Source organism: Leiobunum rupestre, chromosome 2 (assembly GCF_980474605.1).
Source record: "Leiobunum rupestre chromosome 2, qqLeiRupe1.1.hap1, whole genome shotgun sequence".
In the NCBI taxonomy this organism is placed as follows: Eukaryota; Metazoa; Arthropoda; class Arachnida; order Opiliones; family Sclerosomatidae; genus Leiobunum; species Leiobunum rupestre.
The window spans coordinates 47,036,442-47,049,673 of NC_143385.1; the positions used below are offsets into that span (position 1 = coordinate 47,036,442).

General features: G+C 35.9%; 2 protein-coding genes across 3 annotated transcripts in view; one reads left to right on the top strand and one right to left on the bottom strand.

Moving 5' to 3' along the window:
* The first annotated feature begins 3,020 nt into the window (after positions 1-3,020).
* LOC149957660 (uncharacterized) lies at positions 3,021-4,168 on the top strand. Its single transcript, XM_090164874.1, has 2 exons — positions 3,021-3,209; positions 3,277-4,168. Exon 2 carries the CDS (start codon positions 3,347-3,349, stop codon positions 3,878-3,880), a length of 534 nt encoding a protein of 177 aa, XP_090021000.1. The 5' UTR covers positions 3,021-3,209; positions 3,277-3,346; the 3' UTR covers positions 3,881-4,168.
* A 1,955-nt stretch (positions 4,169-6,123) lies between these two features.
* LOC149957661 (SEC14-like protein 2) overlaps positions 6,124-13,232 on the bottom strand; it is a 35,629-nt gene continuing 28,520 nt past the window's right edge. For both annotated transcript variants that reach the window (XM_090165676.1, XM_090165675.1), the window contains 8 exons: positions 13,001-13,063; positions 12,362-12,550; positions 10,781-10,859; positions 10,418-10,498; positions 9,186-9,272; positions 9,011-9,120; positions 6,956-7,268; positions 6,124-6,497 (listed from right to left, as the gene is read on the bottom strand). In XM_090165676.1, coding sequence (XP_090021802.1) covers positions 6,388-6,497; positions 6,956-7,268; positions 9,011-9,120; positions 9,186-9,272; positions 10,418-10,498; positions 10,781-10,859; positions 12,362-12,550; positions 13,001-13,063 — 1,032 coding nt within the window. In that variant the 3' untranslated portion in view covers positions 6,124-6,387. The remainder of the gene's footprint in view (positions 6,498-6,955; positions 7,269-9,010; positions 9,121-9,185; positions 9,273-10,417; positions 10,499-10,780; positions 10,860-12,361; positions 12,551-13,000; positions 13,064-13,232) is intronic.

The window sequence follows — 13,232 nt, forward strand, 5'->3', positions numbered from 1 at the left end:
AGAATTGCAACGGTCAGAATAGAAGTAGAAAGAGTAATTGGTAAACTTAAAACCTTCAATATTTGAAAGTCAATCCTACCATTGCATTTCTACAAAAAAGTTGATAAAATTGTAACTGTTTGTGCGGCATTATGCAATTTACAACCAACTATTAGCAAAAAACAAGACATTTAGAATTTTAATTTAAAATTTATTACCTGTATTGTTAAGTCGTCATATTAAATGTTTTAAAATTTGTACTAAATTTATTGACAACATTTTTAACTGTTTAGGAACTTTCAGACACAACAAAATTAATATATTGCGCTATTTAGGAACTTTATTAGGGTGTGTAAATGTAATTTACCTCTAGCTTTTGAGTCAACCAGGTATGGCAACATGTGATTGGTGTAAACTTTGCGCATTTTTTTTAAATGTTCCAACATAAATGCTTCATTGTAGGGGACAATCACTCTGAGATTTTCTGTCATTGTATAAACAAAAAAATTGCATATGGTTCTTTTCGTACAATATAGCTGAATTTGGGCCTGAAGATAGTAACCATTTTTGCCAGTTGGATGTAAAATATATTCGCCATTTACATTTTTCCTTACATCGTATTTATTACCCTCAATTAATTTTCCCAATTCATTAGTCATAGGGCATTTAATTTCAATTAATTCGTCAGTTCCGATATAACCATCAGGGCTGGCGGACAGCCATGGGTCCTCCTTAGAAATTATTGTTCCAGCAAGACCAACTCTAACTCCATAAATATCTTGATAAATATTTCTAGCAAGAGGTTCTAGATCAGACCCATGCCTCGTTGCTTTATTTCCTTTAAATTTTGAAAAAACATGATTTCTCATAAAATTTTCAGGTGAAGTGGTGTTACGTTTTGGAATATTTTTGGCAGTAGATGCTGTAATACGCACTACACGACAGTCTTTCCATAAGAAACTATCACTCTGAGAAACTGTTTCTTTTTTTTCTACCAAATTAATTTTTTCTTTATCCATTTCAATGAACTTCTTGAAGAAACCTTTACAAGATTCACATTCGAGCGAGTTGGAAGTTATAGATGTATCACAATTGACAGAATGATTTCCATGCTGGATCTCTTGACTAGATTTATTTAAAAAATTGCTATTTTCACTTAAGCCAAGAACCCTAGAGGGTCGTGGGGGAGATGGTGGTAATATCTTTGCGGTTAGTGTGTTACTGATGATAGTTCCTGGCGCAAATACTAATGGTGCTAAAATTGAATTTTTAAATTTCAATTGGAAGCTTTCATGTGTTTCAAAATAAACTGGTATCTTAATAGGTGGAACTGTATCTTTTCTGGTTCAATTTTCCTTATAGTAGTATTATTCCACTCATTGGCAAGGCTAGTGCATGCTGGCCCCTTTCTCTCTTCACTCTTCCAAAATTCAACTTTGAACAAAAGGGCCGCAACGTGACTGCAGACTCTAGCTAGTCCAGCGGTGCAAGTGCAATAGCCAAAAACAATATCTCCATCAATGGTACAAACAAATAAAGCTTGATGATCTTTTTCCGAGAGAGTCTGGGATCTAGCAACTTCTCCGCGACAAGCTACCAAAACATCATCCAATTTTGCGGTATAAATGGTTCCAACCCATCCACTTTCGAAGTAATTGCCTGCTTCCATACTTTTCTGTGCGTCAGCAGCTTGATTATCGCTTGCGATGGAATCTATGAGATAGCTTTTAATTTTTGCTTTCGACACATTTGGCCAGTTAATAGTTTTGTCTTCCCACTCTTTGGCTGGTAATAAACTAGGATTTCGAAACTTCCATTCTCCTAGAAATAATTATAGACTTATAATGGAGTTGTTAGTAAGTTGATTAGCTAAAAGCATAATGGGAAATTCTAAGCCTTGTTGTTCGCTAATCAAAAAATGAAATTTATAAACTTTCTGTTATGATTTATGAAATTTTTAACTTACCGCAAGTTATAACGTCTTTATCCATTGTTTTGTCCACTTGTCCTAATCTCAGTGGCTTTTAACCATTAAGCAAGAAATTAAACTCCTCGATATATCACAGTAAAAACGATTCCCTACGGATGAAACCATTAGAAAACTAAAAATCGTCTGAATTCGTGCCGACAATCAATGTCGCTCTAAGATTTCTGTGACGTCACACCAAAAGGGGTGGGAACCTCGTAAATCGCGTATATACCCAGCTGATACATTTTACAGTAGTAACAATATTATTATGTAACTAACAACTTCATTATTAATTATAATTTTAAATTTTACTTTAAACGTTAGGTAATCGTACTATAATTTATAATCCATTTATAATTTTACAAATTAAAGGACTGCTTGCGAAATCGCCCCACTAGCGACGAAATTCTTTTCAAATCCCCATTCAAAACCAACGTTATGTTATGTTACAGCTTTAAAGCAAGTGTCGGATCGACGTTAAGTAACACTTTTTTTCCACAGATGTCGCTAGCGTCGAAATCAAAACAAGATACTTTATCTAAATTTCGATCCAAAAGACTGGACATAATAGTATCTCTCCCGATGATTGGCTCGTTTGTAAATTGACAAAAACTTAAATTGTAGTAATTTTTAACATTATATTTTATATGGGATATATAATTTAGGTGAAAGTCCACTAAATAGAGCACAAGTTTTATAACTGTTCTCGGACGACGTTATTGTTTCGCTTTTTTGAATTTTAGCTTCCTTTGCCATTAATAGATGGCACCACGCTCCCCAGTAAAGTTGTTTTTTCGAAGAATTTGATAGATTCAAGGTTCCTAGAAAAAAATTCGTTGCTTACTCTAAGAGCAAGGGTCTTATCATAATACACGTGGCAATGATAGAGCCGACAGTTACTCCAAAATTCATCGCTACGTGTCTGTTTGTAAACTGATACGGCTAATTTTAAAGAATTTCGATACATAAGCATCGTCTTTGATATTAACTTTATTCGTCGCGAGTACTGCCTTACCTATGTATTTTGAAATTCCGCTAAATACGATTTTCGAAATATCTAGGTCCATAGTTATTTTTAGAGTCTGTGTACGTCGCCTTGGAAACGGCTTTAGTCTATTGCACTGAGATTCTACAGCCCGTCGGCTGGCGGCCGGAATATTTAGAACTTCTTAGGATTAAAATTTCTTTAGTTTTAACTAAAAATGGCTTAATTTAATACTGAACGAATATTACTAAAACCTAATTTATGAAAACCAGAAAAGCAAGTATCTTTTGGAAGAATTAAACGTTTTTAACCCTAAGCCTAACGTTATAAAACTGTCAAACAGGCCAAGCAGCTGCGGTAGCAGACAAACATCTCTTAACAGTGCTAGATATAATCCTACAGAAAAATAAACCATGTCATCCCAAACAGAAAACGCAATCGAACAATTGCAACATATTCAAAATACCAAAGAACAATCTGTTGATAAAATGAGAATTGAAACTAAGGAAATTCAGGTGCAAAATATGCAACTTCATAACGATATTGAGATGTCTAAACTTAAAATAGACACAATGCTTGAAAAGGCTCGTGGGCTAGAACGAAGGAATTTAGAATTGAATAATAAAGTGAATGAGCTTGTCAGCAATATTCGAGAAGTCAAAAACAGCAGAATTCAAAACCTTACCACATTTGAAACGGAAATGAACAATTTAAAAAGCAGAATGCTAAAATTAGAATTGGATCCTCTGGATTACTCCGGTAGTACAAATTCTAATCTTGGATTAAATGAAAAGGAAACTGAGGGAAATGACATCTCAATGGAAGAAAAAGAGGCTATTTTGGAAATGTTTAAAAGAGAAAGGGCCAATCTTGCTAATATGCTTCAAGCGCTGCAAGAGAAAAAAGAACAACTCGAAGCGGAAGTACAAACACTTACCAGTCAGTAGAGACACTAATGTCACAAGACAATTTTATAAGTCAAGGTCTAGACTGTTAACTCATTACAACTAAACAGCTAGACCATATATTAAAATATTTATTTACTAGCACTAGTCAATATAATCTTAAAATTCCTAATACTTATGTTGTTCCTACGTCTTCACTTCAAAAATACTTAAACTATAACAAACTCATTTATGTTTTTAACATGCAAAAGAAGTTTTTTACCCATTTTCCAAAAGGATGTAAAGATTATGTCCATTTTCATTCCATTTTTTTTGTGTGTATTTAACTGAAATAAAATAAGCAAAGACGCTGTGGTTTTCATTTTGTCTAACCAGAAGTAAATGTACATAAGTTATTCGAATAGGATCAAAAACTGGGATGCATTTTTCTTTTAGAGAGCAAGTTTTAACGAAGCTGACGTCTTTTTTTCAATTAAAATGTAGGAGACGATAGTTGAGTTTTTGTTGCATCTTTCTAGTACCGCGCGAAATTTGAAAACGGGGATTAAAGGAGAATCAGGTAAAGGAAATGCCTAATTTTGGTAACTTTCTTCCTTGTAGTGTAACTAAACAACTACGTAGGCCTACCTTAAATGTATTACTTAACCCGTGTACTCGTTAACATTTTTGGACACCCCGTGGACCTGACCAATTGTGAATCAGTGAATGTCACACATTTATTAGAGGGTAAACATTTGAGTTACTTTTAAAGTCGATAGCTGGCGGTACTCTTGGTAACAAAGAGAGCGAGCCTAAGCTGACGTCATAGGTCACTGAGGTCATGCTCAGGTATGACGTGAAAGTACGATAATCTGCATTTCACCAATCTCCTCATACGTTCGCACATTTTTGAAAGTTAATTATTAAATATTAAAAAGTGAGAGAATGGATAATATAATTAACAACGCTTTAATATCTACAGTTTGTACACTAAATAAGGAAGTGTAGCAATAACAGTAGAGCAGTTTCGTATGTACATACATATCATGAACCCAGAAGGAGTATTTGGTATGCCTTCGTATTATACATGATTAAACAACAGGAATATAGAATATTTAGATTAAAAAGGCTTTTTATCATTTTGTATGGTCCACTCCAACTATTCAATAATTAATATTTATAAGTAACAACATTCAGAAATTATCTGGAAACATTGAATGGGTAATTAGCGACCACGTTACTCTGTTACGAACATTTTTCGATTTAATTTCAGTAAAAAAATATCGTAATTCGGATTTGGTTTTAAATTACGATGTTTTTTGTTCGAAAAATTAATTACTATCGTAACGATATTTTGTTAATGAAAATTTAAAAGTGAAAATATCGTAACTCAAACCTTTTCTATAATATCTATCTTTTAAAATTTTTTAAATGATTGGAAATTGTTCATTACTACTTTCAAACATTTAAAACATTGTGGGTGCTCCTGTTTGTAAAAAGGCTTCAAAACTTCAATGTTTATTTTTTCTAAACTTGATTTTTTAAGATACAACGTTTTAAAACTCAGGTGGTACAGTCCTACTCTCGGTTATCACACCTGGAAAAGTTTCGCCTGAATAAAGTAGTAAAATATTTTTCACAAATCAGTAACGCAACAATATAATGATTTGCAAAGTAACGAATATATATTTAAACAAAATTGATGGTTAATTATTTTTATGAATTATTGACTTTAGAAATTTCTAGCAGTAAATATAGTTTGAAATGGTCCAGAATAGTAGAGTACGTAAACATATTGCATTCTCGAATTTAATGTCTAATTATTTTTATCATATCTAAATGGGTATATAGGAAAAAGCTTTCGCCACTATTGACGTGACCGATTTAGACGTCCTCTAAGCAAAGGACGCGTTTTTATTCCACTTGTATTCTTGACGAAGCGTTTTTATTCCACTTGTAGTCTTGACGACGCGTTTTTGTTCCACTTGTAGTCTTGACGACGCGTTTTTATTCCACTGGTTGTCGTGACTACGCGTTTTTATTTCACTGGTTGTCTTGACTACGCGTTTATATTCCACTCTAGCTCGGTCACGCTCGATCACGGCATTAACGGCGAAAGTTTACATTTCAATTTTATGATTATCACGTGTGAAACCATTGGTTCTTAATAATCTAAATAATTTCTCAAAGTGTACGATGCTTAGATAATGTTTTTCCGACCACGATGAACTTCGAGTTTGCAATATATCATGTTTGAAAGAAGTCAAAGAACCATTTCTTACAGGAAAATCACAAGAACTTGAAAATAGATTACACTGCCAATAACCATTGAGGCTTTTATTTGAGCAGAGTCTATGGTGGGGTTTTGGTTATTCCTTTAAACCCCAAAACCCTCAACTCCAGAAACCCTTGCCAAAATTTGTAAAAGGCCCCCAGTGAGTCACAATCTTCGGAAGCGAATTTGAAAGGAAGAGCAATGGCGATAATAATAATAATAATAATATTAATAATAATAATAATACTTGGATGAGTATGCTAGGAATAAACACATTTAACGAATATTTTCACTATCAGTTTTCTATCACACTGTTTTTCTCTGAATCTGGTGCAATCACATTGATTTCGTAATGGATTTGCTTGCCGCGATACCAGCTAAATCTGTTGTCGAACACAATAGTATCTGAAAAAAGTTGATTAGAAAAATGTCAGAATTAAATAATATTAGCAAGGGGTCATCCGGACAGTATACATAGGAGATTCTCTGGGTACTAAATTTAAAGTTTGAATTTGGTTAAAGTATATCCAGATGGAGTAACTATGTACGTTGATAGAGCACGGCATCAATGGTTATCTTTGAAATTAAAATTTTTAACATCCGTGGATTATTTAAACACGGGGACATACAGTACCTCTTAAAAATATGTTTTTTTTTTTTGCTGTGGAGGTCTGCTCGCAATACCACTAAAACAGTATGATTTCTCTTTATTGGAGTGGTTTTCCGCCATGCGTGTTTGACCATTTCTGTGGTTCACTGATTGTAACCGATTAAGGGATGATAATAGATGTTTACGGGGTTTTATTTCTGTGGGATATTCCTGTGTCTAGTAGGAATTAAGAATTAAAATCTGAGGTTCTTACATGTCCCAGCTTCGTCGCAGATCATGTCTCCATCTTCCGGAACCATGTAACACTCGACGCGCTCAACTGGTATAACTTTCTGCGATGACTCGATGATTTTCCCATTATTGGGCTTAAAGTTGATACCGAAGCCAATGTCGTGACTGTCTGTTTGGAAAATCCAGTTCAGGGTCGAACCGGGCTGGTCGACAATAACGTCCACGTTGCACGTCGCTCCCCGCTCGATCGTCGCTGTCTTGATGCGCGCGTCGTCCGAAACCCTCGATGCCAGAGTTAAGTAGTAGGACTGGGGAATCGGGCCACCCATTGGTATCTGCAATATTAGTATTAGTTAAACCCAGCACCTGCCCTAGGGCGGTGCGAACGGTGCGACCGCACCGGGCGCCGTCATAGGTGGGGCGCCGAAACGGGATCGGGACGACGGGACCAATAAATTTGCCCGCAAGACGGCGCCACAATGAGATCTCGCACCACCAGAAAAACTTGCTGGGGCCGCTACTGGTTAAACCGTGTATTAAGATGTATTAAGAAAATTCAAAGGCGTCGCCAGTTTGTTCTGCTCTTAGTATGCTCTTTAAGTATATAAGTAGTTTATTAAATTTCACATAAGTGTGTTGCATTGTACCAAGTGTCATTTCTAGAATGACCAAACATTTTTCGTCACTAGACCAAATGCATTATTTTGCCTCGTGGTGGCATTTGTGGGGGGGGGGGGCGATTTGTTATTAAAAAATGGCGGTAAAGAGCCGACGAACTCAGGTACCGTCCAGGGTATCCAAAGCTCTTGCTACGCCACGGCAACAAGCATTATAATTGCGTTTTAAGCCTCTTTTTTCCTAGCTAGGAACGTAGATCTTTTTGCGCATGATGCCATTTTTGTGTCTAACCATAAGCCTATCATAAGGTGCCCATAAGTAAAGGTCCTATATAGGGGCCCATGTTAACGGCGTTGTCCTGGATAGAAGAAAATTAACGTACGACGATAGGGATGTAGGGACATTTTCGTTTTAAAAATTTCGACATCTAAAATATTCTCTTACTTGGTAAAGCATCACGCTCGGGTTGATAAATGCCACACAAAACACGTCTAAATCTCAAATTTGGAAAATAAATACCTTCAGAAACAAGTTCTCTTATTTCTGATGAATCATTTTGCAACGATAAGTGTTAATTTTAAGATTGAAAGTGATAAAATTGTGGATAAGCTTTGCTACGGTGCTAAAAACTGGTGGCCAGGGCCGTGCTCAGAGGTCTCGCGGCCCCGGGCGAAATGCATGGGCGAAACTGAGTGTAGCGGCCCTCCGGTATATACATCCCTATGATATCCTTTTAGCGGCCCTGGGCGACCGCCCGGCTCGCCCCTCCTAAGCACGGCCTGGTGGCGGCTTGTGGCACTGGGTGAAAAATAGGAACCAATCCTTCTGCGTTGAGTTTTCAAGTTCTCCCCCACTGGTTTAAGGGGTTTTCCCCCGAGCTCTTCGGTTTCCCTTTCCATAAAAGCTTGTTGAGGTTAACGGTAATAGTTAGAGTAGGGAGCTGTTGGCTCGCGTGGCTTGGAGGGCTTGCCACCACCCTCCTGCGCATTGTAACCAGGCCACTTGAATTAAAGGCTTCAAAAGTAGCTCGATGACTTAGGCCTAAGCTGGTGCCTTGAGTATTAGCCTAGCTGATTTTTTATCCCTCGTGGTTCTAAGTTTGTGCGCGAAATTGATTTGGAGAAATGCCTAGTTGAGAACATAACCACTAGGAGGTGCAGGTTTTGAATACCTACCTCTTAATAACGGGTATGTGATCGTCAAAAATTTGACCTTTGCTTATAGGGACCTTATGATAGGCTTATGGTCTAACTGATACACTTCTGGAATATCCTTATAGACTTATGTTATATAGCTTTTAGGCGGTTAGAGTAAATATTAGACGGGTTAAGCTAGCACCAGGAAACGTGTAGGTTGAAATTGTAGTAGGTACGTACGTCTACACTCAGCTACAATTTCCCGTTTTCAAAGGGCTGGCTTAACCAGTCTATAAGCTCAGTTTAAAAATGAGAAGAATTACGTGTGTGGAGCAATAAGGGTTTCCATCAACTTCGTCCACCAGATTGCCTCCCCAATGCTTCGGTAGTTGATTCGGGTCGATGGTCTTCACTACCGCTTCCTTCCAGCCATCTAGATTTACAATATAATAAAACTTAAGTAAAATATTTAATTTTTAATTTTGGCAATCAACCCACCTCGCCCAAATATCTGAATTTTGTTTTTGGTGTCTTCGCTGATGAAGGGTTTGACCAGGTTATAAAATATGGAAAATATCTTGGGTGCTATTCGCGATAAAATAATACAAAAGTTTCAACCATTAAAAGTTATATCAGGAGACATGACTAGGAGTTCATAGCCGGGCGCTTTTCCCAACGCGCACTGTGAACGAAAAACGTGTCTTTCCCTTCTCAAACTTTTACCCCCCCCCCCAAACCGTGGTATCTCCAGTCTCGGAGACGGACCCGAGATGAAATATTTTAGTGACGCTCTCTAGCGAGGATTGTGGGAACTACCGCTTAAGAAAAAACCAGTTCTGAAGGTGAGCCCGCGAGAAGGGGTTTTTTCTACCAGAGGGCGCAATGTTGAGACATGGACTAACAAAACGTTTTGTTAGTCCATGGTTGAGAGTAGAGTATCTCACGCCATGGAAGAGAAAATAAAGAACGGCTGAGAGAAAATTCGAGGGGTGGGTTGAAAGCGGGGGTTATTGGGAAAAACGGGTTTTTGTGTTCACGACGCCGTGGTCCATTCACCGCGGCAAACGCTGTCAACTCCTAGTCATGCCTCCTGGTTATATACGTTAATTTAAAGGAAAAGTTCAGGATGAAAAACATTTTTCGCCATTAGAAAGATCAAGAACGTATTTATTTATTTATAATTAGGGAGATCGACTCTGTGGAGTAGTTTTTTTAGCGCTAACAGTAAGCTCCTTTCCACTAAAAACATCTCTTGGGTTCACTAGAAATTGAAGCATACGACGGTGTTGTTTTTCCTTCCCCCAACCCTGAGTGCCGAGGAAAAATTGAACCATGATACCCGAGTATCGTCTCAAAATAAGTTGTTCCCCCTAAATATAATTAAATACATTATTGGATCTAGAAAAATAAACTTGCAATTTGAATTTGGTTTCTAACTCAGATTACAAAGAGTTATGATAATTTATATTTTCACTAGGCTCACCCACTGAGCAAGTTTTTCAAGGCTCAGCCGCCAACTTCGCGGAATTCCTAGCAAGTTGACAGTTGATTTGCAGGTGAATCTAGCCCGTAGGGGCCTTAAAGAAAATATAAATTACGGTAAGTCTTTCAATTCCAATTTATTTTATTAATTTTTTTATTTTTTTGGTCTTTCTAGTGGCGAAATGTTTTCTCAGTCTCAACTTTTAATTAAATTTAACATTTTTTAATAACGTAGTTATTTAACTAACCGTTGACGCCGTATGCTCTGTATAAGGATTCTGGATAACTTCCCTCGAAAATTTTCAAAAGTTGTGTAATGACGTCGAAAGCTAGAAAAAAACTTTTTTTTTAGAAAAGCCAGAAAAAACTCTTATTTTTAGAAAAAGCCAGAAACAATTTTATTTTTAGAAAAAGCCAGAAAAACATTATTTTTAGAAAAGTCCGAAAAAACTTTATTTATAGAAAAGCCAGAAATAATTTTATTTTTAGAAAAAGCTTGAAACAATTTTATTTTTAGAAAAGCCAGAAAAAAATTATTTTTAGAAAAGCCAGAAAAACATTATTTTTAGAAAAGTCCGAAAAAACTTTATTTCTAGAAAAAACAAACAGACCTGGTTTCCAGACGAATTCTTTAAATCTGAAGTTGTCCAAATCGAATATGCACGTCAGGTTCTGAACTACTTTGCCATACTAAAATAACGATGAAAACCAATTAGCTATACGAACCTGGTTACCTAATCCTAATAAAATTTAACCATGTAAACTACAACAAACTGATAGGTGAATGAAGTTACTTCTAAGTCGGTATCTGAGTATAAAAGTCAAGCAAGTCGACATACGTGACTTTTAAAATAATTTGAATTATGAACACTTGAGTATTTTTTACATTAAGCTTTAACGTTACTTTAATCATAATTTCAGTAGATTGCTATTATTCTACTATTATTGCAAATATTATAGATTTTCTTTTTAAAATGGGGTTTTCTTGACTTTAGCCTATAGATGAAGCAACTCTACCAGAGTCAAAACATACTAAAACACAGACTAAAATGACAGCCGCTAGAAATTCGTTGACAAAATAAGCTAAAATAAATGGACCTGAATTATATATCTACAATAAGAAATAGGGCCGAAAGTTAATATTATTTAAGTAAGTTACGTTTGTAGCTTTAAGTTAAGTTAAGATTGTAGCTTGAGAAACTTGTTGTGTCTTGGATGAAGCCGACACTAATGCCGTGAAAAACAAATATGGCCGCGCCGATGAAAAGTTAAAAAAATACACCCTAGTGTCACGGTCTGAAAATCAGGAGTTGTTGAACATTCGCCAAATTCAAGTACACTATTCAATAAAGATTGCAGAAATGTGGAGAACAACGAGAAACTGCCAAAATTTTGATGAAAATCGTTTCCAAAATCTCCAAATCCTCATAAAAAAACGGAAATCAACATGAAAATTTTACTGTAAAATTTGAAAGTCAGTTTCGTCTCATTTCGAAATTGAGATTCAAATTTGCGGACTCACTCATTAATCAGGCCAACACAGATGAATGTTTTTCTATGTTTCTAGATATTCTTTTTAGGCAAATTGTGGCACTAGAGCAGGGACGCGTAAATGGTATATCTTTAGTACATGGCGATGTCAACCTTGAAAATGACCATCAAGACCTTCAAAATATTTATCTAAAAAATATACTGAAACAACTTTAACAAACATGGTGATCTCGACCTTGAAAATGGTCATCTCGACCTTCAAAATGTTAATCTTGAAAATATACTGAAACAACTTTAACAAACATGGCGATCAAGACCATGAAAATGACCATCAAGACCTTCAAAATATTTATCTCAAAATATACTGAAACAACTTTAACAAACATGGTGATCTCGACCTTGAAAATGGTCATCTAGACCTTCAAAATGTTAATCTGGAAAATATACTGAAACAACTTTAACAAACATGGTGATCTCGACCTTGAAATGGTCGTCTAGACCTTCAAAATGTTAATCTTGAAAATATACTGAAACAACTTTAAGAAACATGGTGATCTCGACCTTGAAAATGGTCATCTAGACCTTCAAAATGTTAATCTTGAAAATATTCAAAAACATAACATCTATAAACGTAGCGATCTCGACCTTGAAAATGGCGATCTCTAAAGGCGCGAAGAATTAATGAAGTGAAAACAGCCAACCTGTTCCGTGAGGTGCCACTGGGCTCTTTCGTTGAGTTCTAAGGTGTAGACGAAGTACTTGATGATGTCCGATATTTTGGCCGCCTTGGCTAGTCCACGGACGTCTTGGTTTCCGACGGGGAAGATCCAAACTGGGTTTCCGATTCTGTCCTTGCCAAACAATCCCTGGGCCGTGTACTTTCGTTGTGCCTAATATCGAGATAATTCGGATAAACTGATATTTATCGATAAACTCAAGAGTGTATCGTAATATAATATAACGTAATTTAATATAATATATCGTAATTTAATATAATATAAGTCACGTAATTTAATATAACGTAATATCGTAACGTAACGTAATTTAATATAACGTAATATCGTAACGTCACCTAATTTAATATAACGTAATATCGTAACGTCACCTAATTTAATATAACGTAATATCGTAACGTAATTTAATATAACATAATATCGTAACGTCATTTAATTTAATATAACGTAATATCGTAACGTCATTTAATTTAATATAACGTAATATCGTAACGTCACCTAATTTAATATAACGTAATATCGTAACTCAGCTGATAGTGACACTGAGACACTTACGTGAAGGATAATTATAAATGTAAGTAAATACTTATAAGTCTCGGAGCTTACTTCGGAAGGCTCGAACTCTTCGTGAATGTGGTCAGTTCGGAACTCTTCCCTCCATTTCAAATTCTGACGAAAATAATTTGGTAAAATTATTTATACATTATTAACGGGAATATGAACTAGGTATTTCGAGGGTAGCTAGTTTGCAAGTTATATCCCCACTAGTTAAAGGGGGTTCCCCCACTTCTTCAGTTTCCCCCTTCCATAAAAACTTGCAGAGGATAACGGTAATAGT

Coding starts and splice junctions, on each gene's coding strand:
- LOC149957660 (XM_090164874.1), top strand. CDS start 3,347: ATGTCATCCCAAACAGAAAACGCAATCGAACAATTGCAACATATTCAA.